The sequence below is a fragment of the Aulonocara stuartgranti genome (genome assembly GCF_965226115.1).
Source record: "Aulonocara stuartgranti genome assembly, chromosome: 6".
Classification (NCBI taxonomy): domain Eukaryota; kingdom Metazoa; phylum Chordata; class Actinopteri; order Cichliformes; family Cichlidae; genus Aulonocara; species Aulonocara stuartgranti.
This window is the reverse complement of record NC_138944.1, coordinates 14,537,331-14,563,528: the sequence shown is the minus strand read 5'-3', so window position 1 is coordinate 14,563,528 and position 26,198 is coordinate 14,537,331. Positions and strand designations below refer to the sequence as shown.

General features: G+C 39.5%; 2 protein-coding genes across 4 annotated transcripts; one reads left to right on the top strand and one right to left on the bottom strand.

The window, feature by feature from the left end:
• Nucleotides 1-2,076: 2,076 nt before the first annotated feature.
• acox1 (acyl-CoA oxidase 1, palmitoyl) lies at nucleotides 2,077-20,238 on the bottom strand. Of its 3 annotated transcripts, none has more exons than XM_082537992.1 (14): nucleotides 20,018-20,238; nucleotides 18,780-18,939; nucleotides 14,830-14,990; nucleotides 11,763-11,870; nucleotides 11,545-11,664; nucleotides 11,314-11,429; nucleotides 10,735-10,904; nucleotides 10,184-10,346; nucleotides 9,344-9,534; nucleotides 8,895-9,074; nucleotides 6,820-6,925; nucleotides 4,513-4,656; nucleotides 4,140-4,346; nucleotides 2,077-3,936 (listed from the first exon to the last, which is right to left on the bottom strand). In XM_082537992.1, the coding sequence occupies exons 1-14, from the start codon at nucleotides 20,124-20,126 to the stop codon at nucleotides 3,886-3,888; spliced, it is 1,986 nt and encodes a 661-aa protein (XP_082394118.1). In that variant the 5' UTR covers nucleotides 20,127-20,238; the 3' UTR covers nucleotides 2,077-3,885. The 3 variants fall into 3 exon arrangements, with proteins under 3 accessions (XP_082394118.1, XP_082394117.1, XP_082394119.1); XM_082537991.1 differs by lacking the exon at nucleotides 14,830-14,990 and adding an exon at nucleotides 12,673-12,833; XM_082537993.1 differs by lacking the exons at nucleotides 2,077-3,936; nucleotides 4,140-4,346; nucleotides 4,513-4,656; nucleotides 14,830-14,990 and adding exons at nucleotides 5,601-5,852; nucleotides 12,673-12,833.
• A 16-nt stretch (nucleotides 20,239-20,254) lies between these two features.
• Nucleotides 20,255-25,434, top strand: ten1 (TEN1 subunit of CST complex). The gene is made up of 3 exons (XM_082537994.1): nucleotides 20,255-20,446; nucleotides 23,730-23,887; nucleotides 24,526-25,434. The coding sequence occupies exons 1-3, from the start codon at nucleotides 20,358-20,360 to the stop codon at nucleotides 24,669-24,671; spliced, it is 393 nt and encodes a 130-aa protein (XP_082394120.1). The 5' UTR covers nucleotides 20,255-20,357; the 3' UTR covers nucleotides 24,672-25,434.
• The last annotated feature ends 764 nt before the right edge of the window (nucleotides 25,435-26,198 follow it).

The window sequence follows — 26,198 nt, the reverse complement described above, 5'->3', positions numbered from 1 at the left end:
GACACGGGCCTGAAAGAACAGGAGCCCGAGAAGCAGGGGCGGTGTCAGTATATGTGTTCTTGTCAAAGTCTCCACATACACAAAAACTAACCGAAATAATACTGGTTCCTTAAAAATGGAAATTAGTTTTACTCCTTGTAACTTTGGTCAATGTACCAATTCTTTTGCATGTGTTTCTTGAGGCTGGGATGTTATGAAGTTCAGCCTGTGTCATAGTTTCTTTTCTGAACTTCTTAAATTTTGAAACATAGTCACATAGAGATGGAGAGGACATGCTAACTCCACACAGAAAAAAGCCCCAGTCAGATGGTGGATGTGAATTCATGACCTTCTTGTTGTGAGGCAACTATCTATGTAGCTGTCCCTAATGAAATGACAGCTTAAATAAGAGTTTTGATATTTACTGGTATAGAAAAAGGCATTCCCTCCTACAAAAAAGAAAAAATAGCTTCCATTTATGCTTATTGTATTTACTTTACAAGGGAGTTGGGATGATGTCATTCAAATCAAATACATTTTTCTTGTTCTTCACATGATTACTGCCAAACCATTAAACGTCACACTTTGTGTGTGTGCATATTTAATGTTTGTCCCATACAAACATACCTTTTAGCTTACATTTAGAGCTTGTTGTGATACAATCACCATTTGGTGGCAGAGGGTGACAAAGATCATTTACTTGATCAGAAATAAATATAGTGGTGCTCACATGCAGCCATGAATATCATAGTGTTTTGAAACCTGATGTGAGTAGCAAGGTTTAAATCAACTGAATTCTCAATAATCCTCCTAACTCTTAGACTGACCATTATTTACAAAATGAACTTCAAGGTTAATTTACATACATCGACCCCTGCAGGCCATTAAAAGAATACAGGTTTAATGTATTTCTGAATTAGCTTCACTTTTTATAACCAGAAAATACATCCATCTCTTACATGTGCATCATAATAATGGATGTTATAATATAGCTTATTATATAAATAGACATAAATCTATTTATCATAAAGTAAAAAATAATAAATAACTAAAGCTTTGAAATAAATATTTTGGAGTGCAATAGCACCCTAACCGTAGCCAAAATACCAAATAAGAAATACATAATAGTGGATACATAACAGTGGGCTACAAGCAGAATTTAGAAACACTTATAAAACTTTTAGTACATTAAAACTGTACTTCAGTAAAGTACTCAGAATAGAGTAATTGTAAAATTACATTATTACTGCAGCTGTCCATTGCCCCCTCACCACACATATGCATAGAGGTCATTTACTCCAACTCCTACACAAATATGCAGCATGCTTCATTGCACTGTCTGGTAGCTTATTCATTAGCAAACAAGCTGCTTATTCTACATTACAATCCTGTGATTTTAATAGCAATGTGTGTACATTACTTTGTACCCATTCAAAAATCAGTCTTAAGGAGTAGTGAACTACATTTTGCAGTAGTTGCTTTGTATTTGGACCAAAGTCATATTTGCATAGTAATTCAACAAGTTCAAAGACTAGTTTACTACTGAAATATTTCTCATTACTATGTAATTTGTTAACCATTAACAGATCAAGCTGTTGCCAATTTCAAAGTAGTAAGGAGTAATTCTGCAGCTGACGCACCTGCATTTCTGGATGTGTCTGATCAGTTTTATTTTATTATTTTGCAATTATGTTAAATTTTCGTTCGTGTAAACTGTAAATGTTTTTCCATGTAGGTTTGCAGTACTTCAGGTACTCGTGTAACATTGCCTACTATATAGCTCGAAAAACATTCCTTTCAACACTTAGGGAAAAATAATATATAGAAACCAAAAGATCAGTGTGAATACAGAATTTGCCTCTAAAGCAAAGTTAAGCTTCTTATTCTCCCAAAATATTTCTGCAAATACTTGCGAATATTCATTTAAAGGAACTCCAGGATTTTAGTGTCCAAACAGTTGGAAGTAAAAATAAGATACTGTTGGTCAAAGCCAGAAAATTCTGAACTGTATACATGTCACTCATTAATTTATTTCTCCAGATTTTTGTGGACTTTTTTGGTGGGTTTAAAAAAAACAAACAAACCCACACACAATGGTGATATTTCAGGTCATGTCTTTATTTGCCAACCATAAAAACTGTTCTTACTCATTGAAACATGTTTTTATTTTAGCTTTTAAAAAAGAAAAAAAAACAAACCTCAAACAGCTTACTCTTATATAGTGATCATTGTGACCGTTTAACAAATCAAAATAGTTTTGTGAAAAAAACAAAACAAATGAAATGCAATTACTTGTGAGAATATTCTGAATTAGAGTCAAGAAGAAGAAAATAAAACTCCTCCCCACCCACAATGACTGCACAAATTAGAAGACCAGTGTTACGAACAACTTTGTCATCAGAACTTACAGCAGACCCAAACCATTAAATACAGGATCGAAACAGAAGGAGTCATGTGATAACATTCTGAATTAATGGTCAGGCACATAATTATTATACAAATCATCATCGTCTACAGCGAGGTTTTAGATTTAAGCTCACTGCCCAACAAGTCATTTACAAAAAAAAAAAAAAAAAAAAAAAAAAAGTAATTTTACTGCTTTGCAGCATCACTTAAACAATTGCACTCTGAGATAAAAGGAACATTTTAGTAAACAAATTCATTTAGATTTCTTAGATTGAAATATGTTAGAATAAATGAAAAAACAAAAAAAAATCCATCCAGACCTTAACATAATCATGCTGAGCATTTACAGATACAGAGCCGATACTGTCAGAAACTGAAGCTTTGAGAATCCTAGCGTGCTGAACTTGATCTTCTCTCAGCCCCAAATTTTTTCCACCGTCTCAAATGTGCACACTGCCTCTCAGCTGTCCAGTGAGCTCAGCTCCTATTTATGGAGCACCAATACGGCGGACTTGCCATGTGACATAATGTTGGTCATTGTGTGGGAACAGATGCGGAATAAGAAATAAGAGAAGAGGCAGACAGATTCACCTTTTTGACTGAAATAAGACAACTGGAGGATTTAGGCAGTTAAAGGCTTGTGGGGACTACAGCTGGTGACGTGGGTTTACAGCAGACTGCAGCAGATGCTGTTAAAAACGGCCACATTTCTGGGGTACAGATGCTGAACATTTGATACTAAAACAAAATCACAGATTTCAAGTGAGCCATCATTTAGCAGTGACTTTTACGATCATTTTATTACAATAAGTGACTGAAGAATCTCTCTTTATGAAAAAGTTTTTCAATCGAAAATTGTATCTGAAACAAACGGAAGTCTGCCATGTTATTGGTTGAATCTTGGTTGAATCACTGATGTGAAACTACTCCTTAAGCAGTACCATGATTGATAAATGTTATGGACAAACAAAAGCCTCTTCAAATAATTAAGAACAACAGTTTGTCACCCTGATTTTACCATTAGCCGATTGCCCACATTATGTAACAATCAGACATTCTGTACTTGCTAGAAGAGAGAGGGAGAAGAAAAAAGGAAATTTCAGGCATGCAGCAAAGAAATTGAGGGGAAAAAAAAACTGACCACAAATAATACTTTGCAGTAGATGTTCTGTTCAAAAGGCAGGTCAGTCTAAAATTGTAAATGTGTGATTGTTAGCGTTAAAGCTATTCTTCAGGTCTCTCAGTGGGCTCACTTTATCAATTTTCAGTCTTGGTTGCATTTCCATTTCCCTTCATAAGACACATCTACTCACTTTAAAATTCCCTTCTCTCACTCTCTACTATCTTATAGGGTTAGTTCGCCATCTACCATGGCCTTAAGAGGGCTAATATTTGAAATATACCAGCTGGTAGCTAGTAAAAAGCCTCATGGGATAGATTAGTACTGTTGAGCCTGCAGAGTCAAAGGGTCCGGCCAGGAGGTGAGGTTCATGGATCAGTTCACAGTTTGGACCGCAGAGGCTTCAGGTACTTGTGGAAAGATTCGTGTACCTGTAGGGAGGGGGAAAAAAAAAGTTGCTGAAATAATGCATTGCATTGTACACAATGATCACACAAACAGGTTTAGTGCGAGGTTGGATTTGCCAACATCTTCATTTTCATATAAAACACACTCGAGTTCCACGCTGCTGATAAATGCAAAGAGCAGCTTAGCATTAACACTGTGACCATACAACCTCGTGGGCTCGACTGACCTCTGTAGCATTGAGGGGGGATTTGCGAGCCCACTCGAACATGTGCTCATAAACATTCCCATCGTATCGTCCCAGGACCGAATTCAGCTTCTTGTCGTGGATGTCAAAGGCATCCGCCAGGGCCACAGCGTTGGGCCTCAGCTGAGCCAGCAGCTCCTTGATTCGACTAGAAATCTGCATCACCTGAGGCACACTCAGCAGTCCGGCCTAGAAAAAGAATTTGAGAAAAACAAAAAACAAAAAAACCAAACCCACAACACCAGCAGCTGTAGAAATTTGGATCTTAGATCAGACCAAGCTGAGCAGTAGAAAGAGCCTTGAAACAGCACTGTTGTGCTTATCTGCTGACCACACACATGATGATTTTGCTTACCTGTAGGAAGTCTCCAGAGTTCTTTGTGATGCCATACAGGGTGTAGAGCAGAGCCAGGGTTGACAGCACTGAGTGTACTGCAGTATCAGCAACCTCCCCAAGCTTGTCAGTAAAGAGTTTCACTACAACATAGTGACAGTGGGCCTGAACACAAGAGAGAGAGAAAAAAAAAAAAGAATATACATATACACACATATATACACTGAACAAAAATATAAACGCAACACTTTTGTTTTTGCTGCCTGTGGTCTCATAATTACATCATTTTTGCATCACTTAGTTAAAATATTTAGGTATTTAATTGTCCAAACTTTTCACTAGTGCTGTATTTCCATTTCTTTTTTCGCATTCAGTTGTTTTTGATAAATAACTCATTCATGATGTTGTATATTTCCAGAAAAGATATACACTCAACAAAAATATAAACGCAACACCTTTGTTACTGCTCCCATTCCCCATGGGATGGACGTAGAGACCTATAATTCATTCCAGATACACAATATAACCATCCCTCCCAAACAGTGGTCACAAATCAGTCCAAATGTGTGGTAGTGGGCACATCTGCCATATTGAGATAATCCATCCCACCTCACAGGTGTGCCACATCAGGATGCTGATCTGACATCATGAGTAGTGCACAGGTGTACCTCAGACTGCCCACAACAAAAGGCCACCCTGGAATGTGCAGTTTTTTGCGCTATTGGGGGTCTGGGGACCCAGAACCGGTCAGTATCTGGTGTGACCACCATTTGCCTCATGCAGTGCAACACATCGTCGCATGGAGTCTATCAGATTGTCAATTGTGGCCTGTGGAATGTTGGTCCACTCCACTTCAATGGCTGTGCGAGGTTGTTGGATATTCGTGGGAACTGGTACACGCTGTCGTATACGCCGGTCAAGCACATCCCGAACATGCTCAATGGGTGACATGTCCGGTGAGTATGCTGGCCATGCAAGAACTGGGACATTCTCAGCTGCCATCTGCCCTGAACAATGTGAACAATGATTCATCCGTGAAGCGCACACCTCTCCAACGTGCCAGACGCCATCGAATGTGAGTATTTGCCCACACAAGTCTGTTACGGCGACGAGCTGGAGTCAGGTCAAGACCCCGATGAGGACGACGGGCATGCAGTTGAGCGTCCCTGAGACGGTTTCTGACAGTTTGTGCAGAAATTGTTTGGTTGTGCAAACCAATTGTTCCAGCAGCTGTCTGGGTGGCTGGTCTCAGACGATCTTGGAGGTGAACCTGCTGGATGTGGAGGTCCTGGGCTGGTGTGGTTACACGAGGTCTGCGGTTGTGAGGCCGGTTGGATGTGCTGCCATATTCTCTGAAACGCCTGTGGAGACGGCTTATGGTTGAGAAATGAACATTCAATGCACGGGCGACAGATCTGGTTGACATTCCTGCTGTCAGCATGCCAATTGCACGCTCCCTCATTGCTTGTGGCATCTGTGGCATTTTGCTGTGAGATAAAACTGCACATTCCAGGGTGGCCTTTTGTTGTGGGCAGTCTGAGGTACACCTGTGCACTACTCATGATGTCAGATCAGCATCCTGATGTGGCACACCTGTGAGGTGGGATGGATTATTTCAATATAGCAGATGTGCCCACTACCACACATTTGGACTGATTTGTGACCACTGTTTGGGAGGGATGGTTATATTGTGTATCTGGAATGAATTTTAGGTCTCTACGTCCATCCCATGGGGAATGGGAGCAAAAACAAAAGTGTTGCGTTTATATTTTTGTTCAGTGTACATACATACACATACACGGGGCGATCGTGGCTCAGGAGTTGGGATTTCGCCTTGTAATCGGAAGGTTGCTGGTTCGAGCCCCAACGACCGAGACTGTCCAAGCCGGACAGTCTCGGTCGTTGTGTCCTTGGGCAAGACACTTCACTCATTGCCTACTGGTGGTGGTCAGAGGGCCCGGTGGCGCCAGTGTCCGGCAGCCTCGCCTCTGTCAGTGCGCCCCAGGGTGGCTGTGGCTACAATGTAGCTTGCCATCACCAGTGTGTGAATGTGTGTGTGAATGGGTGGATGACTGGATATGTAAAGCGCTTTGGGGTCCTTAGGGACTAGTAAAGCACTATATAAATACAGGCCATTTACCATACACACACACACACACACACAAGAAACAGAAGAACTGAAGATACTGACTAGTAACAAACAACCTCCAACTTTAGGGCAATATTCAAAGGGTGACAGATGTTTTAGATATTCTTTTCAAGTAAAACCTTCCAAGGTTAGTCATAATTTATTCATAAAAAAGGACAATCAAGCAAAATTGAACTTACATTTGAGGCTCTGACCAGGTCAATGGCGCTGTTGTTCCAGGCATCCTCCTGACTCTTCCTGCGTTGCAGCTCCTGCTGGATGCTCTTCGCTGCCAGCTCCACTAGACTATAAACACAGAAACATAGCGTGCATTAAGCAACAAAGCCAGAATTACCTCCTTGTGGTTGTAGGTAAGCTGCAGTTTTCCATCCCAGTATGTCTAGACTAAAATGTGTACCGAATGCTCTTCAATGGATCAACATTAAAGATTAGCGCTGACCTACAGAGTTGCATACTGAATACAACTAAATGTGAGTACGATCAGTCTTCCCTTTTCGTTCACAATTATAGATCAAAGAGTGTTTCATGTCACACTAAAGTTGACTTTTAACCTTTTGTGATGGAAAACAAAAAAAGATGAGCCCCTCCTATGACAGTAACTAGTGTTTGCATAATAGACTTAATAGATAAATAGCAGGTTTACACCAAAGACTTGGAGGAAGATAGTACACTAGTTAACCTACAACATTCAAGCTTCAATGAATACATCTAAAATTGGGCTTAGACAGGGATTATGAAGTCCTGGATTAAGGCAAGTAAGCTAAAAATGAGGTTTTATGCTGTGAAATAATGATAAAAAAAACAAACAAACAAACGTTTTTGTGGCATTGCTGATGTTATGACAGATACTGTAAGAGCTGTTTCTTCTTTGGTGGTAAACAAAACAAATGCAGGGGTACAAAGAGAGCATTTTACAACTTGGAGGCAGAGCAGCCACCAACCTTAAACACAAATTAACTGAATTAGTTTGAGTCCGAAACGATACAGTATGTGCGCCCTTTGGATGAAACGAGAAACTTCCAGGTGCCTCAAATAATCAGAAACACGTGGATTAAGATAAAAAGGGGAGATGAGAGAAGTTGCCTACGCTCCCTGACAAACACTGCTGAGTCCAAGTTAAACCTGCCTCCCTGATGGATTTATTTAATCTTCAATTTAGAGACGCTTTAATCCTCCCTCTTGCAATCGCCTTAGTTAGAGCAGGCAGAAATGTACGACTGAGCAAATGTCAGACTGTGCAAGTCCATTTTTAAGAAACACCAAACAAGCTTTTTAGTCTGGTTCTTGACTAAAGCCTCACCCCTCCCAAGCTTTACCTACCTGCCAACACAGAGTCAGTGTTTGACACCATAACACTCATTTAGTTTTTTCAGATATGTCAACTCCTCTTATGAAAAACTAGCCTTTTACTACTTTCTTTTCATCTGTTTAGTCCCAATACTTTAAGCATCATTTTCTTAATACTATTTAAAAAACAAAACAAAAAACAAAACAAAAAAAAAAAACCACCCAATTATAAATGCATATTTGCCTTTTAACCCTCTGATGTTTAAAGTTGGACCACATTTAAAAAAAAAAACAAAAACCCACACTTCCACCACAGTTGACACTCCTTGCCGGATGGGTTTCGATAATGACAGCTGCATATCATGTCACATGCAGGGAATGACCAACAACTGCAGGTGTAAGTCAGACTTGCACTAGCAAACTGAACTATTAAAGAGATCAGTAGTGACGACTGCAAAACTTGTTTTTAAAAAGAAAATACGGTGTATAACATTTAAGGAAGGACAACACTCAGTGGAAACCCATTCCCAAATATGAATGGGAATCAAAAAGCAACTTTGTCAGAGACCATCGTGATCATGGTTCTCAGTTGTGAAGTGGCAGCATGGAGAGGGCATATTTTACCACCCCGACTGCACTTTACTGTGTAGAAATGTTACTATACACAGTAAAATACACAGATTTCTTCTCTGTACACAGTTTAAAATTTTTTGTACACAACTTCTTTTATGGTTTTTCATTTTTCTAATATCTCCAATTGACTTTTCTTCCTGACTTCTTCCTTTTGCTGCTGGAGCGTGAATTTCCCCAGTGTGCAATCCAATGTTCAAGTTCCACCACCTTTTCTAATGTACGAACCCAGAAAACCTGTACAATTCTACTAGATATATAAATATTAAGGGCAAATAAAAGGAAACGGGTAATATTTCATGTAGCAAGGTCATCATCTTTCCCACTGCTTTCTTACATGGCTGCTCGGAGTTTGTAGACCTCCGTCAGGCTAGTCAGGTCATTGATGTCAACCACTGTTGGCCTGGCAGCGACGGGCTGTGGCTGCACCCTCCGCACATCTGCTTCGTTCAGGTATGACACAATGCCGCTCAGCTGCTGGCCTGCCTTAGCCTGTTTGTAGCTCTTCACCAGGTATCTGCAGACACGAGTGCTCAGTTTAACAGTTAGATGCGCGAGATAGCTAGCAGCTGCGTTTCTATCAATTGAAAGCTTTACAGAAATATTTACTGTACCTATTAGAAATAAAAGTTAACATATCTTCATTTTTCAACTAACTGCATGTTTTAGTCATCGGTGTGAAGGTGAGTTTATGAACGGAGCTTATATGTTACACCACCAATACTGACACATAATTCAGCTTCAGTAGTTCTCTAATTTGTGGTGTTAAATGTCACTTTGCGTTACCTGGCAGTCTGCAGCATCATGACTGTATTCTCTCCTTCGTAGGTGCAGGTAGGGGTAAACTCAACATAAATGTCCGGCAAGGCACTGCTTCGAGAGTAACCGTGGCCACCACATGACATGCGGCACACCTCGATGGCTGAGGTCGCTTCCCATGAGGTGAAGGCCTTCAAACCCGCAGACAAGGCATGGAGCTGTGAATTAGAGAGCAAAGCAAGTGAAACAGATTAATTCATAGCTATGAATGAATTAAACTTAAGAAATGGGAACAAATATATGGTTCTGAGACAGGCTGGACTGAAAGTGAGTGGAAGAAAAAAAAAAAAAAAAAAAAAAAAAGCAGTCTGTCCAAAGAAAGAGGACAGGCTACCATTCCACCAAAAACCAGCAACCGTGCCATCAAACAAAACCATATGCGACACAGATATGCTTCAGAAATGTCTGGTAATTGCTTTTCTAACATTTTGCTCAAAATTCCAAACAGATTTGTTTTGTTTTAATGTAAAGTGTAAAAATCTATTTAAAAAAAAAAGAAAAAAAAAAAAGAAAGAAAGTGTTTTTAAATGTTATGTGATTAATCTGTCCATTGATCATCAGCACAATTCCTCACTTAATTCTCATTCTAGTACACCCCACCCAGCCCCCAACTTAATTTAAACCCTGACCACAGAAGTGGGATCAACAGAGTGGGTGAACTAGTCCCTGAGAAAAACTCCTGCAGTGGGAGAAGAAGGAGGAGGGGAAGGAAAAAAAAAAAGAAAGGTGTTTTTAAATGTTATGTGATTAATCTGTCCATTGAGCAATTAAGCTTTGCTGCCCCACATGAGGATGGCTGGTCAGTACCTCAGGCATCTCGCTGAAGTCTCCCTGGTTGATGTCTTCAGTAATGCGGTGGTAGGTCTGCGTCATGTACTGGCCAACAAAAGTGAAGGCATAGGCTGTGGCCAGCAGAGGGAACAGCTTGTACTGCTGTGTCTGATAGTCGAGGATCTGAGGCTCTGGCTCTCTGTGCAATAGAAACGCAAAACTTTTTTTTTTTTTTTTTTTTCATGATTGAAACAGTGACGCAGACGAGCGAGACCACCGAGTTTAATGTCTCAGGTCTTTTTTTTTATAGTCACCTATGCAAAAGTTGCAGATGTGTCAATCCTAGCTGTTTGCACTGCAGTATACTTCACATCACATACCGCTGGGATTCATTTTTCCTTTATGCTGATATTCGGGCAAACTAGGAACCACTAGTAGAGTGAAGTACTTTAAAGTACTAGTGTAACGTTCAGCCTGTTCACTTGATTTATTTCAGCTCAACTACAAATTTGTTTTTACTCACTACTTTTGAGTCATGAGATGTTTGTGCAAATGTTTGCATTGACAGCGATCAACTGTCCACTGACCCTGGCCGTATTTCAGACTGGTGACGCACGGCACTGTAGCGGATGGCAATGGTGGAGGACTTTGCAAGGGCTCGAGCTGACTCGGCGACAATCATGGAGCGGATGAACACCATGGTGCCGTAGGTCAGCTTAGTACTTGGTGGTTTCACATAGGTTCCATCTGGCTCCACCTGGTGGACAGAGTCATATTGAAGCCCCACTTGAAATGTATTTATTCTGTATCCATATAACCACCAACAACACCAAGTGTCAATGCATATTACCAAATTGAATAAGTATTTTTTGAGTAATTCTTGCAAGGCATTTGCAAATGTAATCCCAATGAGGACACAATTTCTGACACTCATCAGTTAAACCACCACTGTTAGCACAGATTGGCGCTTGATTATAAAATAATCTGCAAGGAGCAAAAGGACAAGAAATGGTTGAAACATGACCAATAACTGTGCATTATTGCAGTAACAGGGTATAATTTCAAGATCAGCAATTCCCTTCCCAAACATCACAAACAAAGAGCTGAGGTAAATTAATCCACTCATGGCGAATCACTGCTGTTAAAAAGACAAACTTTCATTTCACCTTGGCGTATTTCATCAGCATGTTTTCCCGTGGAATTCGTACGTTCTCCAATTTCAGGAAGCCATTGTCAACCTCATTGAAGCCAAACTTGGGGCCAATGTCGCCAACAACAATACCTGAGAGAGAAAGATAAACAAAGCTAGTAAGAGAAAAAGTGAAATGGACAGAAAAGATGATGAGGACTTACTTTACAAATATCACATTCAGAAAGTCATCACAGACTGTGGTTACCTGGCAGGGGTAAATGTGTGTTCATATCTCTGATGGGTACGATGAAAGCATGCAGACCATGGCAGTTTCCAAGAGTGTAAAGCTGTGCTAACACTATGGCATGGTTGGAGGTTTTCCCAACTAGAAAGAGAGGGTGAAATGGTTAAAAGCAAAACAAGAAAACCCCACAAACGCTATTCATGATGAAACCCCAGACCTAACGGAGTCAAAACACTTACGTCCTCCGGGCCACCACTTGATGGAGCTCACAGTGGGACTGTTCAAGACAAACTCTTGAGTGGCTGGATCATATGTGGCTGTGGTCTCCAGCCCTCTAAGGTGTGTGCCTGGAGTGATTCAATATGTCAAAGGCCACCAGACACACATGCAGAGAACACAGTTAAAAAGCAAAAGTAGTGCATCACAATGCTGGTTAGACATTAGCAGTCGATCTGATGATTTTTATGCAAAACTACTACTACTGTTAACAAACATGCCTAGACTAAAAATTACATTTACAGAACACAACTTTAGCATCAGAGATGGAAAAAAAAAATCTAAGTTTAAACTTATAATAAATTGACAGCACATTTGGCCCTTGAGACTTAAAATGGAGTATCCAGTATAAATTTACTTAAGTAAAATAGCTGAATCCACTTCTCTCCGAGAGAAGCTTGTAGGTGTTTGACAGATCTTAATTTTCAATCACAATTTTAAGATGATTCAGTTCTATGCTGTTTAAGCTGGATTTTACTGGTTTTTAGTTAAAGACATAACAGCCCATGCTGTTAAAGTATAGTAAAGATTATTAGTGAAGACAAGAAAACAAAACAAAAACCAGATAAGAAGAGCTACTGTGGAACAGGAGGGGTGGCCAGGGAGTACAACAGCCAGTGAGAAACTACTCAATGTTTCTCTGTGTTTACATTTTTTTTTTAAAGTTCTGAAAGGAAAACTTTACACTTGTCCAGTGGCCCCGTGGACACAGATGTTATGTAAATGAATCATGTGTAAAATAAGCAGCACTAAGTTCTTTCTTACTTTAAATTGCAACCAACCTGACTCAATAGTTTGTGGGAATATCGACAATAAAATTAAAAATGGCATCGTGTTCCTAACTGGCCTACTCTGTTTCGGACTTCATTTTACCGTGGCCCATCTCAGTCTGAGCGTAGGTGCCGATGATCTTTAGGGTCCAGGCGGGCATGAAGAAACGGTCCATTTGCTCTGGGGTGGCCTGGTTGAGTAGTGTGGGCAGGAACATCCCGAGATGAAGATCCAGGGGCTCTGGCCTGTCAGGGTGCACACATCTTGGCCACGCAAGGCAGTGGGAAATGGGGAAAAAAGCAGGTTGTAATGTAGAAAGGGCGAGGAGAAGGGACGCAGATGGTGGAAATGATTATGAAGAGTTTAAGACAACGTTAGCAGAGATGAATGAGAAGATAATGATGCAGTTTTGTATCCGCAGAAAGAATTATTTACAGGAATTGAAATAGTGATGCAAGAATAAAAGACATGTGCACAAGCAGCAGAGAAAGAGGTGACAAAGACAAATTAAAACAATTTGTCAGCATGACATGCATATTGGAATTGCTGATTTGATCATGTGGTGAGAATCTAACTTCAAACTTCATAAATGCCATTTTCCAAAAGTTTGTCTTTAGTAGCTGGATCTACACATTTACCCATACCACTGACAGGGATGACCAAGACTTGAACTTTAGCCTACTCTCAGTTTGGGTTGCTCAGTTGGCAACAACTCAAAGCCACCAAAAATGTTTAGGGGAGTTGAACGGATACATAGATGTAAACTGGACCTGCTTGTTACAACGCTGACAGAATGTATATTAATTAAGTCTAAAGAGATAACTGGTAGTGTTATTTATATGCTCGTTTTGAATATGATACTAGTCACATGTTGGGAAATCAAGTTGGGATGGGGCAGCCAAAGTGGAACATTTAATTATTAACATGACTTTGTAGTTACAAAAACAAAACAAAAAAGGATAGTGCTTTCTTTGGTCCTGAGATCATTTACAATGGACAAAAATTGTTTAATGATTTTTGGAACCCATGGTTAGAGTGTCCTGCAGGCTAAAGAGGAGAAGGAACATTAAACAGTCCAGTCATTGAAAGGATTCAGTGTGTCGTGAAAAAAAAATAAACAAAACCAAACAAACAAACAAAAACCCAAAACAAAACAGAAGCAGTTAGTTCCTAAACAAAGGAGCAAAAATGTGCCACCCCCAACTTTAATAAAATAGTGTAGCAGGCAGCAAATTCAAAATGAGCAACTGTTGCCAACACACAGTGCAGAGTTTTTATTTTTTTTTGCATCATTTTCAGTGAATATGGGGTCTAAATCGCAAATTCCAGCAGTCTGATATTAGGAATAGCCTCACAAGAGTGTTAAGGCACCCTTGACCACAACTAAGTGTTCTCTCTAACTGACCCAGTGTAGGCTCAAACCAAACTGAACTGGTGAGTGAATACAGGGGTAAATATTAAGTGCAGCTTTGTGACAGATTTACAAATTCAAAATAACATCCACCAGGCTTTTTAACAGAAAGCCACCAAACAATAGCTGCTTGGCCTACATTCTCTCTCACATAGATTTGCTAATTTCTCAGATTACAAAGAGACATTCAGAGGCCTCATTATGAACTCATGAGCCACAAACTTCTGCAGCTTATAATGCTGCTTCTCTTACTCTTTCAAGACTTCATGAAAAAGACAACTGAACTAGTTTCATGTTTCTAGTTCCCATCATTTCAAATCCACAGGCCAAACAAAGACAGGCCATCTCTGATCAGTTATTCAGTCTTTATTGTTAAAATCATGCATAGAAAAGAGTGCAAATCAGGGGAGCAATCAAAATATACACAAGCTTCATAATTGGGGCATTATCAACATAGAAAGGGGAATGAAAGAGTCAGTGGGAAGGAAGTAGACTTAGAAACTGCTTATGGGAAAGTGTTGATGACATAAAACTAGTTTAATATTTAGGGTCTAAATGGGAACTTCTACTGAAGCTACGCTAATAGCATGGATAGATCTACATGTAGCGTCTTTTAGAAAAGCATGCAAACTGCAAACACAATCATAAGGACACACATGCAACTACTTTGGATTTTCTCAATATTTTGCTTCTGTCAAACACATACAAGAAATTAGAGTTATGGTTTTAAATGTTTTATTCTTTTGCTCAAATGTGACTGCTGATCATTTATCAGCAGAGGATGATAAAGTTTTGTCCAAGGGCCTTAATCAACATTCAGTAAGTTCAAAGCCAAGTCCAGGACTGACCGTGACCCATCTCAGTTTGGGCATAAGTGCCCATCACCCGGTAGGACTCTGCCAAAGGCAACCATTTCTTTTTTTGGTGATGGTCACATTGGCTGTGCAGGAATGGGATGAACATGGCAAAGTGTAGTCCCAAAGGCTCCTGATTGTTGCCTTTGACCATACTGGGTAAAGGGAAGTGTACACAAGTGTGGTTCAGACAATGTTAACTCGCATATTAGACATGGATAATTTGATTACATCCAATTGGAAGTTTTCTACATACATCAAGTTTGGATCTGTCAAACACATACAAGAAATCAGAGGTATTCTTGGTGTTAAACACTTTTCCCATCCTGCTTAAAATGGCATTTTGCCTGGCCTTAGAGATCATTTATTAAACTTTTTTGGGGAAAAATAAAAATTGTAAATTTGAAGCGTTTCAACACAGAATCATTAAGTTTTGTCTAAGGAACTCCAGAAAAATTAAGTTAATTTGTGTCAAAAGCTAAATCCAAGACTGACCGTGACCCATCTCAGTTTGGGCATATGTGCCCACCACCTGGAAGGACTCTGTCAGAGGCAACCATTTCTTTTTTTGCTGAGAGTCACACTGGCTGTGCATGGTTGGAAGGAACACCCCAAAATGTATTCCCATAGCCTCAGGGATGTTGCCTTTGACCATACTGGGTGAATACAAGGTCAGATTTACCATCAACTCAAATGTTAGATGACTGCATTATTTTATGACATCAAGTTTATTTCCTATATAGTGATATTAAGTTTGGATCTGTCAAACATACAAGAAGAGAGAGACACTCTGTTCAACAGTTCCCAGTTTTGCTAAAATAAAACAACCCCAAAATAGTCTCGTCTTCCCCAAAATATAACTTAGATTAAACTCTCAAAAGTTGCAAATTTGAGGCATTTTAGCACAGCATCATGAAGTTGTGTCTAAGGGTCTTAAATAGTCAAGCCAATAAGTTTAAAGTAAATCCAAGAATGACTGTGACCAGTTTGGCCAGATTTTACCAAGTGGAGCAACCCCCCCCCCACACACACACAAAAAAAAAGCAAAAATGCAAGTGAAGAGATCTAACAGTACTCATTTTAAAACAAAGATGCATGGACTTTAATGTACAAAGTGTGCTAATTAGCCAGTCAAAAATAAATATACCCAATGAACCCAGTAAATAACCAAAACAGTGTGTGCATTAGGGCTGCCACAAACGATTATTTTGATAGTCGACTAGTCACCGATTATTTTTGCGATTAGTCGACTAATCAGATCATGCATCCATTGGACGTAAAACGTACAGCTTATTGCACCAGCAGCATCTGCTCTTATATAACTATCATTAGCTTACAGCTTTAAGTGTTTAAGGTATGTGCTAACTAAAAATAAAGACAAGATGATAGTTTGTTTCAGTGAAGTTTAATAAACTCCTTGCTATCTAAAATATAACAGGACACTGGAGTATATTCTGGAGCATCTCACACTTCTGATAATCAGCTGTCTGCTTGACGTTTATTCAGCTGTGTAAAAACTAGAACTTTAATCTCAGCCAAACAGATTTACTCAGGAACAAATAAAATACTAAAAGAAAAAAAAAAAAAAAAGCCAAACAATAAAATTTTTAAGTTATCTAAGTGACTCATATGTTTAACCTGAGTAGCGAAAGACGGCGGTGGGTTTGAAAACGATTTGCCGGGAGTCCGGTGTTCTCACGGCTCTAGTTAGCCTAGCCCCCGGCTAGCTATCGAGCTAGTGGGTAACAGACGTCTCCAAAAACGTCGGAGCGCTTTTGAAAATATGTGGTGTCTTGATAAACTGAGCAGATATTTGAGGTTTCCACAGCTACATTCCCGCCTGAAAATATGTTAAACGTTTATTTTGTGACCCAGAAAGAATAAGAGTAATATTAAAACTAACTAGCTGCCGCCATTGTTGGAAACTGAGCTGGGCCGTGCTATGAATTCTGGGACACAGCTGCTTCTTCTTCTTCGGGGTTTAACGGCAGCTGGCATCCTTGTACATGCAGTGCTGCCATCTTCTGTTTCAATCCGTTATTACACTCTTAAATCCTACTACATATTCCTGCGTCTTTTGTGATCTTACAAAGCTTCAAACGACGCGTCGACTATTAAATCAGTCGTCGACAATTTTGATAGTTGACGTAATCGTGACTAGTCGACTAATCGTGGCAGCCCTAGTGTGCATGGAAATGCAGATTTTAAACATGTGCTTCTCTACAAAAAGCATTTAACAATTCAGATGAACTGGAGGCAGTGGAAGGAAAACCAATAGGGAATGTTTGGTTTTCTTTTTTTCTTTTTAAAAATGGGGCAACCCTCTTAGAAATTGCTGGGGACTGTGTGCAGATAAATCTGTACGATCTCTAGACAGATCCAACAGCTCAAGTGAAATACATGACAAACTATTACAGCGATTGTGTAGATAATGAACAAAGAACTTTGCTTACAGTCAGATCCTGACCCATCTGCTTTTTTAATAAGTGGAAACATTTTTCCCTGTATGTTATGCAATGTTGCAAGCCAAAGCCCCATTAAAAGCTGTATTTTGGCAGACATTTCAGTACAGCATGCATTATGTGGTAGTGGGGAAATTTTAAAACATTTAAAAATTAAAACAAACAGGTAACGTGTCATGTTGCAGAGCTCTGTGTGTATGCACCTCTGAGAAAAAGGCACAGAGTTGCTCTTGTGCTCTTTGCAGTTTTCATTGTGGATCAATCTCTATGCAGAAATATGACATTCAACCTGAAACACTCCAAACCCATCTGCTCACTGTTCCTCATCAAAATATGACAATAGTCTTCAGTAATATGAGGACCAGAAGAATGTGGGGCTCAGCTCTAAACATGCAGGGTGAGAACTCAGTGACGAGCTACAGATCATTTGGGGATTTTTGACTGTTAATAAATCTGGTCATGTGTCTTGACAACTCAAAGGATTTGTATGAATATGTGCAGTTTACAGTGGAAGTAAAGCTGCACTGCATGGTAGAGCTTTGAAGAATTGAGTTTAAGTAAATGCACACAGCTCATGAAGAAAGCGCACGATACGTGGCAGATTGCTGCCCTCTAACACAATTTTAATCTTTTGCGAACTTTGCTCCAGCTGCTTTTGTTGTTGACTTAGTTGCCAAGACTGGTTTAAAAAAAAAATCTACTTGATTGGGTTCAATTTGGAGGGGGGAGGGGGGCTCTTAACCTCCTAGGACCTGGCGTCCACATATGTGAACATCACATTTTGGGTTATTTAGACCAAAATACTAAAATTTGCTCTACAAAGGCCTGATATCCACTTACGAGGACATTATACTGCTACTGTTCTATCGAAATTTTAAACAAATATCCTCATAAGTGGCTCTCATTTTTCTCAGAAACAAAAATTAGGTAAAACTTTTTTTATTTTTTTTTTTAAGTAATTCTTTGTTTTTACATTCATCAGGTTCCAATCAGCCCAAATATCAAAGAGAAATTAAAAATGCATGCCGTGGAAGAGTTCGGGTCTTAGGAGGTTAATTAAGAAAACTATATTAGGGCCGTTCATGTAACATCTGTGACACTGTTTGAGATTATTGCTCGGGAACAAACATTGGTTTTCGTTGCTTTGCATATCGCACACGAGCTGACAGAGAAGGTGGGTGGATAATTTGATTACTGTCAAAGTACAGTCAGGGTGTAGTAACATTAACGTACACCACATACACGATACTTTACCTTTGAGCCTCACATCATTTGCTTCATAAGAACATTTCGTTAAGCCTTTTTATGAGTATACGCTGAAATGCACTGAGTGTGATAAGCCCCCCCTCCCCACTTATACTTCTACAGATGAACAGCATCTACACACAAACGAGTGGATTTAAACATTTGCAGGCTGTTGTTTAATAACAAACCCATTTACTTTAACAGTTGGCTTTATGAGCAGATTCCTCTACCACATACCTCTTATAGTGGTAGATCTCCTCTGGGTCAGCAATACCATACTCTCTGAGCTTCAGGATCATTTGGGCACTTTTTCTAACGGCTTGGTCATAGCGCTCACTGCGGGACAAGAAGTTTGGGTCTTCTTCCTTAAAGTCTGGGTCGCTGAAAACGAGTGACTCTACAGTGGAAATTCAAACATTCATGCATTAGTAAGGCAGCTACTAATTGAACAGGTATGGCACGCTGAAAAGGATGAATCCCACAAATACCTCAAGGCCAAACACATAGTAAGCCTGTTTCACCAGAATTGAGTAGGACACAACCACTCAGCATCCTATAATAAACTGTAAAGAAGTCATTCGCTTAGCAGAATGGTTTTAGTGTCCCCCCCCTATGTAAAAGACAGTAATTACATTTCTAAAAGAGGTCACATGGGAAGCTGGGATTGCTGCAAAGGTAACTCTACACATAAGCTGAGTTCAGTTCTGCTTAATATCAATAACTAATTCTTTCTCTTTATGAAGTTATTGGTGTGATTCTCCAGTCCCATGTGGCCCCTTGGGAAAATTAATTGTTCCCCCCTGTCCTGTGATCCCTGATGACACAAGAAACAGCTTCCGTTAGCTTGGCATTAGCAGTTTATCAGTTTACATGAGAGACACATTAACCTTTACTAAAAAAAAAACACTGCAAATGCCCGTTTATTGATTTCCACAATGCCAAATTCCAGCTTGAATTTGGACAAGTTGTACGTGCTGAACTAACATTACACGGGACGTGTCAGCAGTTTGGGTTCATCTACCGCTGTCCACAATAAAATTAAATAAAAAGAGAAAAAAAAGAAGTGGGTTAAAGTGCATTGCTTCAGTACAGTGAAACGCATGAAACGTAATCATAAATATAAATGACACTAAAGCCGAATTTAGATTCGGATCGCATAAAAATCATTGTGGCACAGTCACCTTCAGAAATGCCACTTTAAACTAATAATTCTGAGACTGATATCTAAAACATATAAAAGTGTGTTGCACCCCGGACACTAAAAGTCACCTGCAGGTTATGAGAGCTGCTAACACCTTAGCTAACAGCCGATGGAAACACGGCTGTGCTAACATTAAACTTCTCTTACCTTCACGTGAGTGTTTTTTACTTAAATACAAGTACAGGTCCCATGATCGTATTAAATCAAAACAGTCAGCAGCACCAAACGCGTTAAAATAACATGTTTTGATCAAGGAAGACATTTACAATCTCACCAATTTCTCGCCTTCTTCTGGTCTTTTCTGGGCCACCGTCCAAAATAAAGGTCAGTTTTTCGACGTCAAACGTGGCATTTTTTCTTTCCTTAACGATATCAGGATTCATGGTTCCGTCTCAGACTGGAAACAATACTTACTACTTAAAACTATGAAGCGACCCAGATCCTAAAACTCCTGCAAACTGACGGCTTCTCCTGAATCGGCCTCTTATCCACGCAGGCGCAGAGAGGCGGAGGTAAGCCACGTGACATGTAGCGCGGAAGTACCAAGTTGTCTTCAGTTAAACGACTCTTAAATTTTAATCATACAAACCAAACATTTTTTTTAAGAAATCGGGATGCTGCCCTTAGCTGCAGTTTTTCATTTCCCCTGGGAAATAAACTCTGGAAGCGTGGAGGAAGGACAATCAGTCAGAACATTTGGCAGGTGGGTTTTGTTTCAAACTAGAAAAAAATCTTCCGTGTGTGGTTAATGAGATCACGAACAGCCAGTTGTGACAAGCATAATATCTTGTATATACCTGATCTAATGTGGTCAGAGAGGACAGAATCAGACTTATATTAGTAGAGCTACGACTTTTGGTTGTATTTCAGTAAATTCGATATTTAATTTAAATTTTCTAAAGCATCTGTTTGTTGATTTAGCCCACACACCTTTATTCTTCCATAGGCATTAAGAGGGTAAGTAGCAACCAGATGCTGAGAATCAAATGCAGTTGAGCTATTGACCATGGGTAAAATGTGAACTTTTGACAGTTTTCTGGCTAGGAGCATTCAGATGTCTTTTAACATGGTGCCAAGGAGGAAAAATATCAACAATGATCTTTGATCATTAAAGCAATCTTCACTGCTTATCTGTCTGAGATGGATTACAAGACCAACCAATCTAAAGTCCATCGTTCAATAGTGAATTATTCACAAGTGGAAAAATATTCAAGACCGTTGACAGTCTTCCCAGAGGTCCATGCCCCATCAAATTCAACTAAAGGTCAGCCGTCTAATGGCCAGAGAAATAGAAAAAATGTTAGTTGTCAAAGTATCTTGAACTCTACAGGCTTCAGTTAGCCTATTAAATATTAAAGTTCATGATCATACTATTAGAAAACAAGACCAAAGCGGAGATATTAGACTATAATGAACAGCACCACATTTGGCAAATCAAATGCAGCATGTCAGCACGAACATTATGGGCCATAATTCCTCCACAATGATATTAGACACCGATAAAGTCATTTGTCAGAAAACGATTACTTCACGTTACTGTTGTTAAAGGTCAAACCACCTTCAAGTTACTGAATCATGAGGTGTACTTAGTTTTTCACTGCATGTGTTACAGTTAGAGACTTATTATACTTTCACAAATTAAGGCAATAGGATGCAGTACAAGTAAAAGGTGTTTGTAAGATAGTTAAAGTCTGAAAAACTGTTATTAAAACCATACAGTTTCTGAAAATTTCCTCTTAAAAATGAAAATCTTTGAAAATGAACTTTCTCTGCACTCTAGGATTTTTGCTGTCTTCACTGACTGGCAGCAGCACTGAGGGTGGTAGATGTTGACTCAGGCAGAAATGACTGTGTAACTGACATTAATGATTTCATAGCGCTTCTCTGCTCATACACCTTTATTTATCGTTATCCCCTATTCTCCTGTTTGTCACCTAAAACGTAAGTAATTTATAAAGTTTACTTTTATAATTAAAAAGTAAACATATGTCTGAACACAGACAGAACACAGACAGTGGAAAAATGTCAGTCCTAGTTTTACTGGATCTCAGTGCAGCATTTGATACAGTTGACCACAACATATTACTCAAACGACTGGAGAACTGGACAGGTCTTTCAGGAACTGTACTAAACTGGTTCAAAACATACTTAGAAAACAGGAAATACTTTGTATCAATAGGTAACTTCACATCCGAGCAGACAAGTATCACATGTGGAGTTCCCCAAGGTTCCATCTTGGGACCCCCTCTGTTTAACATTTACATGCTCCCACTGGCACAGATTATAAAGAACAACAAAATAAACTACCACAGCTATGCAGATGACACACAAATATATATCACAATGTCACCAGGAGACCGAGGCCCTGTACAGGCTCTTGGTAAATGCATTGAGGAAATTAATGACTGGTTGTGCCACAATTTTCTCCAACTAAACAAAAACAAAACTGAAGTAATAGTCTTTGGCGCCAAAGAAAAACGATTACAGGTCACCAGAGAACTTCAATCTATACATCTAAAAACCACAAACCAGGCGAGAAATTTGGGTGTAGTGATGGATGCAGACCTAAACTTAGAAAAACACATTAAGACAATAACAAAATCAGCTTACTATCACCTCAAGAATATATCAAGGATAAAAGATCTGATGTCTCAACAGGACCTGGAAAAACTAGTCCATGCATTCATTTTTAGTAGGCTTGATTACTGTAACAGCATCTTTACAGGTCTACCTAAAAAATCAGTCAGACAACTACAGCTCATTCAGAACTCTGCTGCTCGAGTCCTCACTAAGACCAAAAAAGTGGACCACATCAGTCCAGCTCTGAAGTCTTTACACTGGCTGCCTGTCCGTCAGAGGATAGACTTTAAAGTTCTGATGCTGGTCTATAAAGCTCTGAATGGTTTAGGACCAAAATACATCAGTGACCTCCTGACCCAGTATGAACCTTCCAGATCCCTCAGGTCATCTGGATTTTATCAGTTCCCAGAGTCAGAACCAGACACGGAGAAGCTGCATTCAGCTTTTATGCTCCTTATATCTGGGACAAACTCCCAGAAAGCCTCAGATCAGCTGAAACACTCAGTTTATTTAAATCCAGGTTGAAGACTCACCTATTCTCAGCTGCATTTGAATAAAGCACCAAATCCACACTTTAAGCTTAAATTTCAAAACTTACACTAACTACTGATCTTATCTGTTTTGATTTTATATACTGTTTTGTTTGTTTGTTAAGCTTAAATTTCAAAACTTACATTAACTACTGATTTTATCTACTGTTCTGATTTTATCTGTTTTAATTTAATATACTGTTTTGTTTGTTTGTTTGTTTGTTAAGTGGGTTTAGAGCTCTGGGTAGCTCCCCAGCTGGGTCTAGACTGGGTCTAGAGAGTATTTTAAATTCAGGGAATTTAAAATAGAAAGTAGCTCGTCCACAGAAGGACTGGTAGCTCCCCTTACGATAAGGGTTCAGATCGTGCGAACAGGTGTGAAATGTGTGTGTTTAGTTAGTTTGTTTGTTTGCTTGTTTTAATCAATTTTAAATCATGCTTTTTATTTGTTTTTGTTTCTAATGTCTCTGTAAAGCACTTTGAATCACCTTGTTGTTGAATTGTGCTATACAAATAAATTTGCCTTGCCTTGCCTTGCCTCGCCTTATTACTATCAATTTAAAAAACAAATGGAGCAGATTAAACATACAGAAGCTACTGTGTTGTTCACACTTTATGGCCCCATTGGCTGTTCATTAAACCACTAAAACATACACAGATCAGCGATTATATCTTCTACATAGATTTAGACCGTACTGCCCTGTTTACACACTTTTAAAAAAAAAATATTGAAGGGTAGCTTTTGTGAACCGGTTGTGTAAATGATTATTTAAATTGTAAATCATACAAAGTTACTCTTGTATAGCTCAATAACTAAACCACGGATCTGGAAATGAACCAAATTCACTTTAAAATGTTTTACTCATTTTTTTTCAGACTTGTATGCTATCAGCCTGAGGAGTCCAGGGCTACGCTGTCAGCACAGCATGCTTCTAAAGAGCACCGTGTGGTTGTCCACACCTTGTTTGTGGAGCCCTTCAACCCCATAATTGGAGCCCAGTACACTGTGCTGGGTGAGATAGAAAATGATGAGAGTAAGAGAAATATTTCACACAGACAGACAGTGTGCAAAAATGTTGCAGGGGACTGTTCAGATGTTAATTTACCCTCACATAACTTAAAAATGGGAAACATTAAGCAAGTGTCAGTTTGTCCTGTGTGTGGTTGACCTGATGCCAGCTTTAAATGCTATGTTTGTTTGTTTGCGTTTGTTTTGGAGCGACCGTGGCTCAGGGGGTTGGGAAGTGTTGGGAAGCGTCTGTAACCGGAAGGTCACTGGTTCGATCCCCGGGCTCTCTGTCCTGGTTGTTGTGTCCTTGGGCAAGACACTTTACCCTTCCGCCTACAGGTGATGGCCAGAGGGGCCGATGGCGCGATATGGCAGCTTCGCTTCTGCCCCAGGGCAGCTGTGGCTACAACCGCAACTTGCCTCCACCAGTGTGTGAATGTGAGAGTGAATGAATAGTGGTATTGTAAAGCGCTTTGGGTGCCTTGAAAAGCGCTATATAAATCCAATCCATTATTATTATTTTGGGCAAATGTAAATTGCAGTTCAGTACCAGTGAAATTTCTTTGACTCTATTTAGCTTTATGCTGCCTTTTGAAAATTTTAATTCAGGGATGATGTTTTAGTGCTATCACCTGCCTGTGTTTGTAACTTCTTGTCCTACAGGAGTCAGTGCAATGGTCCGTGCCCGTGTGCTGAACTGTGTTGACGGTGTAAACATTGCCCTTCTGGAGAAAGCCATCACTGAACAAAGAAACTTCTTCAGAGAGAGGGAGCGCAAACTGGGTGCACAACCTGCAGATGCAACATGATCAGGGACTTTATTCATGTGGTTTCTTTGGTCATCAGAGCTGCAGTGATGCCCCTTGCTGTGCTGTCTGAACAGTGAACTTAATAACTGTCTAAATTTGCGTAAAAGACACGGGTTCACTTCTGAGAGTTTAAATGACTGTCCTGATCTGGGATTTTTCTGCACTTGATCAAGGGATTGCTTTTAAACAGCTAAAGCCCCGCATTAGTGGGGCATTATTAGATTTTCTTGTAGGGTCATTAAAGAGTTACAAACAGATGGTTTGGGTTTATGGCTCATAAATATGTCACATTTTTAGTTTTGTCTGTGATTCTGAAGACTCAAGGTGATGATTCGGCATGGACACAGCTTTAAAGATATGAGCAAATATCCGTATGCATGTAATATGATAAAACTTCACTATATGTCCAAACATACTGGGCCATCAGGAGCAGCTTGGCCATGGAAACATCAGTGCCAGAAGAGGTTAGGATTCTGCAGCTGTTAAGCCAGCAGAGTTTTGGTGAATATTATGCATTGCACCTCAAGCTGGTGCCCCCTTTCTGTAACTGTGCGTTGTCTGCTACTTTGAGACTGAATTGCGTCCTAAAAACTTTGCAAACGTAATATTGGGAAATCTCATCTGACTGTTAAAGTTTAGGTCAGGTTTATGTTGTCTGTCCCATTAATTTTTATCAGCCAAGTGTGTTCTTAGCAGAAGTTAATATTAAGAAATGATCAGATGTAGAAATTTTTGTACAAATTGAAATAAAGGATTGTTTGAGTCATCAGTGGCTTCCTTTTAAGCCCCTTTTTGGAATCTATCATTTGCCTTAAATGTTTCATGAAAACAATTTTAATATTAGTCTAAGATCACCCAAGTAAATTTAAAAATACAGGTTTTATTGATTAATTTATTTAATATTTGATGATTTAATTTATTAAGGAAAAAAACTATCCAAACCTACGTGGCCCTATGTCAAAAACTAATCCCCCCACTTTTTAAGTCATGAATTAACCGTGATTGAAAACTTTTTGTTGGAAAGCTGGGTTCTAGTTCACTAACCATACCCAAGCCTGATCACTGTCAGGCAAGTAGAATAAAAAAACCCACTTAAATAGAACCTGTTTGATAAAGTGAAGCGGCCTAAAAGAACTCACAAAGCAACACATCATGCCACTGTCTAAAGAAATGGCTGAGAAACAAAGTTACTGACATCTATCAACCTGGAAATGGTTACAAAGATATATCTAAGGCAGTGTTTCCAGTGAACAACCCTGTGAGCCTTTATTCACAAATGGAGGAAACAGTGGTGATCCTTCCCAGGAGTGGCCAGCCAACCAAAATTACTCCAAGAACACATCATCGACTCATCCATGATTTCACAAAAGAACCCAGAACAACAGTTAAGGTCCGTGTTATTGATTCAACAACGGGAAAAATACAGGACAAAGATGGGAGAGTTCCAAGATGAAAACCACCGCTGAACAAAAATAACAGAGAGTCATTGCATATTTACCAAAAAAACATCTTACTGATACCCAAGAC

Bases quoted from the DNA above. Each gene is read 5' to 3' on its own strand.
- acox1 (XM_082537992.1), bottom strand. From the start codon at position 20,126: ATGAATCCTGATATCGTTAAGGAAAGAAAAAATGCCACGTTTGACGTC. The intron at 10,905-11,313 runs GTGAAATGAAAG...TCTGTCCACCAG, and splicing joins TGCTGATGAAATACGCCAAG to GTGGAGCCAGATGGAACCTA. The intron at 3,937-4,139 runs GTCAGTCGAGCC...CCCTCCCTACAG, and splicing joins CCCCCCTCAATGCTACAGAG to GTACACGAATCTTTCCACAA.
- ten1 (XM_082537994.1), top strand. From the start codon at position 20,358: ATGCTGCCCTTAGCTGCAGTTTTTCATTTCCCCTGGGAAATAAACTCT. The intron at 20,447-23,729 runs GTGGGTTTTGTT...ATTTTTTTTCAG, and splicing joins TCAGTCAGAACATTTGGCAG to ACTTGTATGCTATCAGCCTG. The intron at 23,888-24,525 runs GTAAGAGAAATA...CTTGTCCTACAG, and splicing joins TGAGATAGAAAATGATGAGA to GAGTCAGTGCAATGGTCCGT.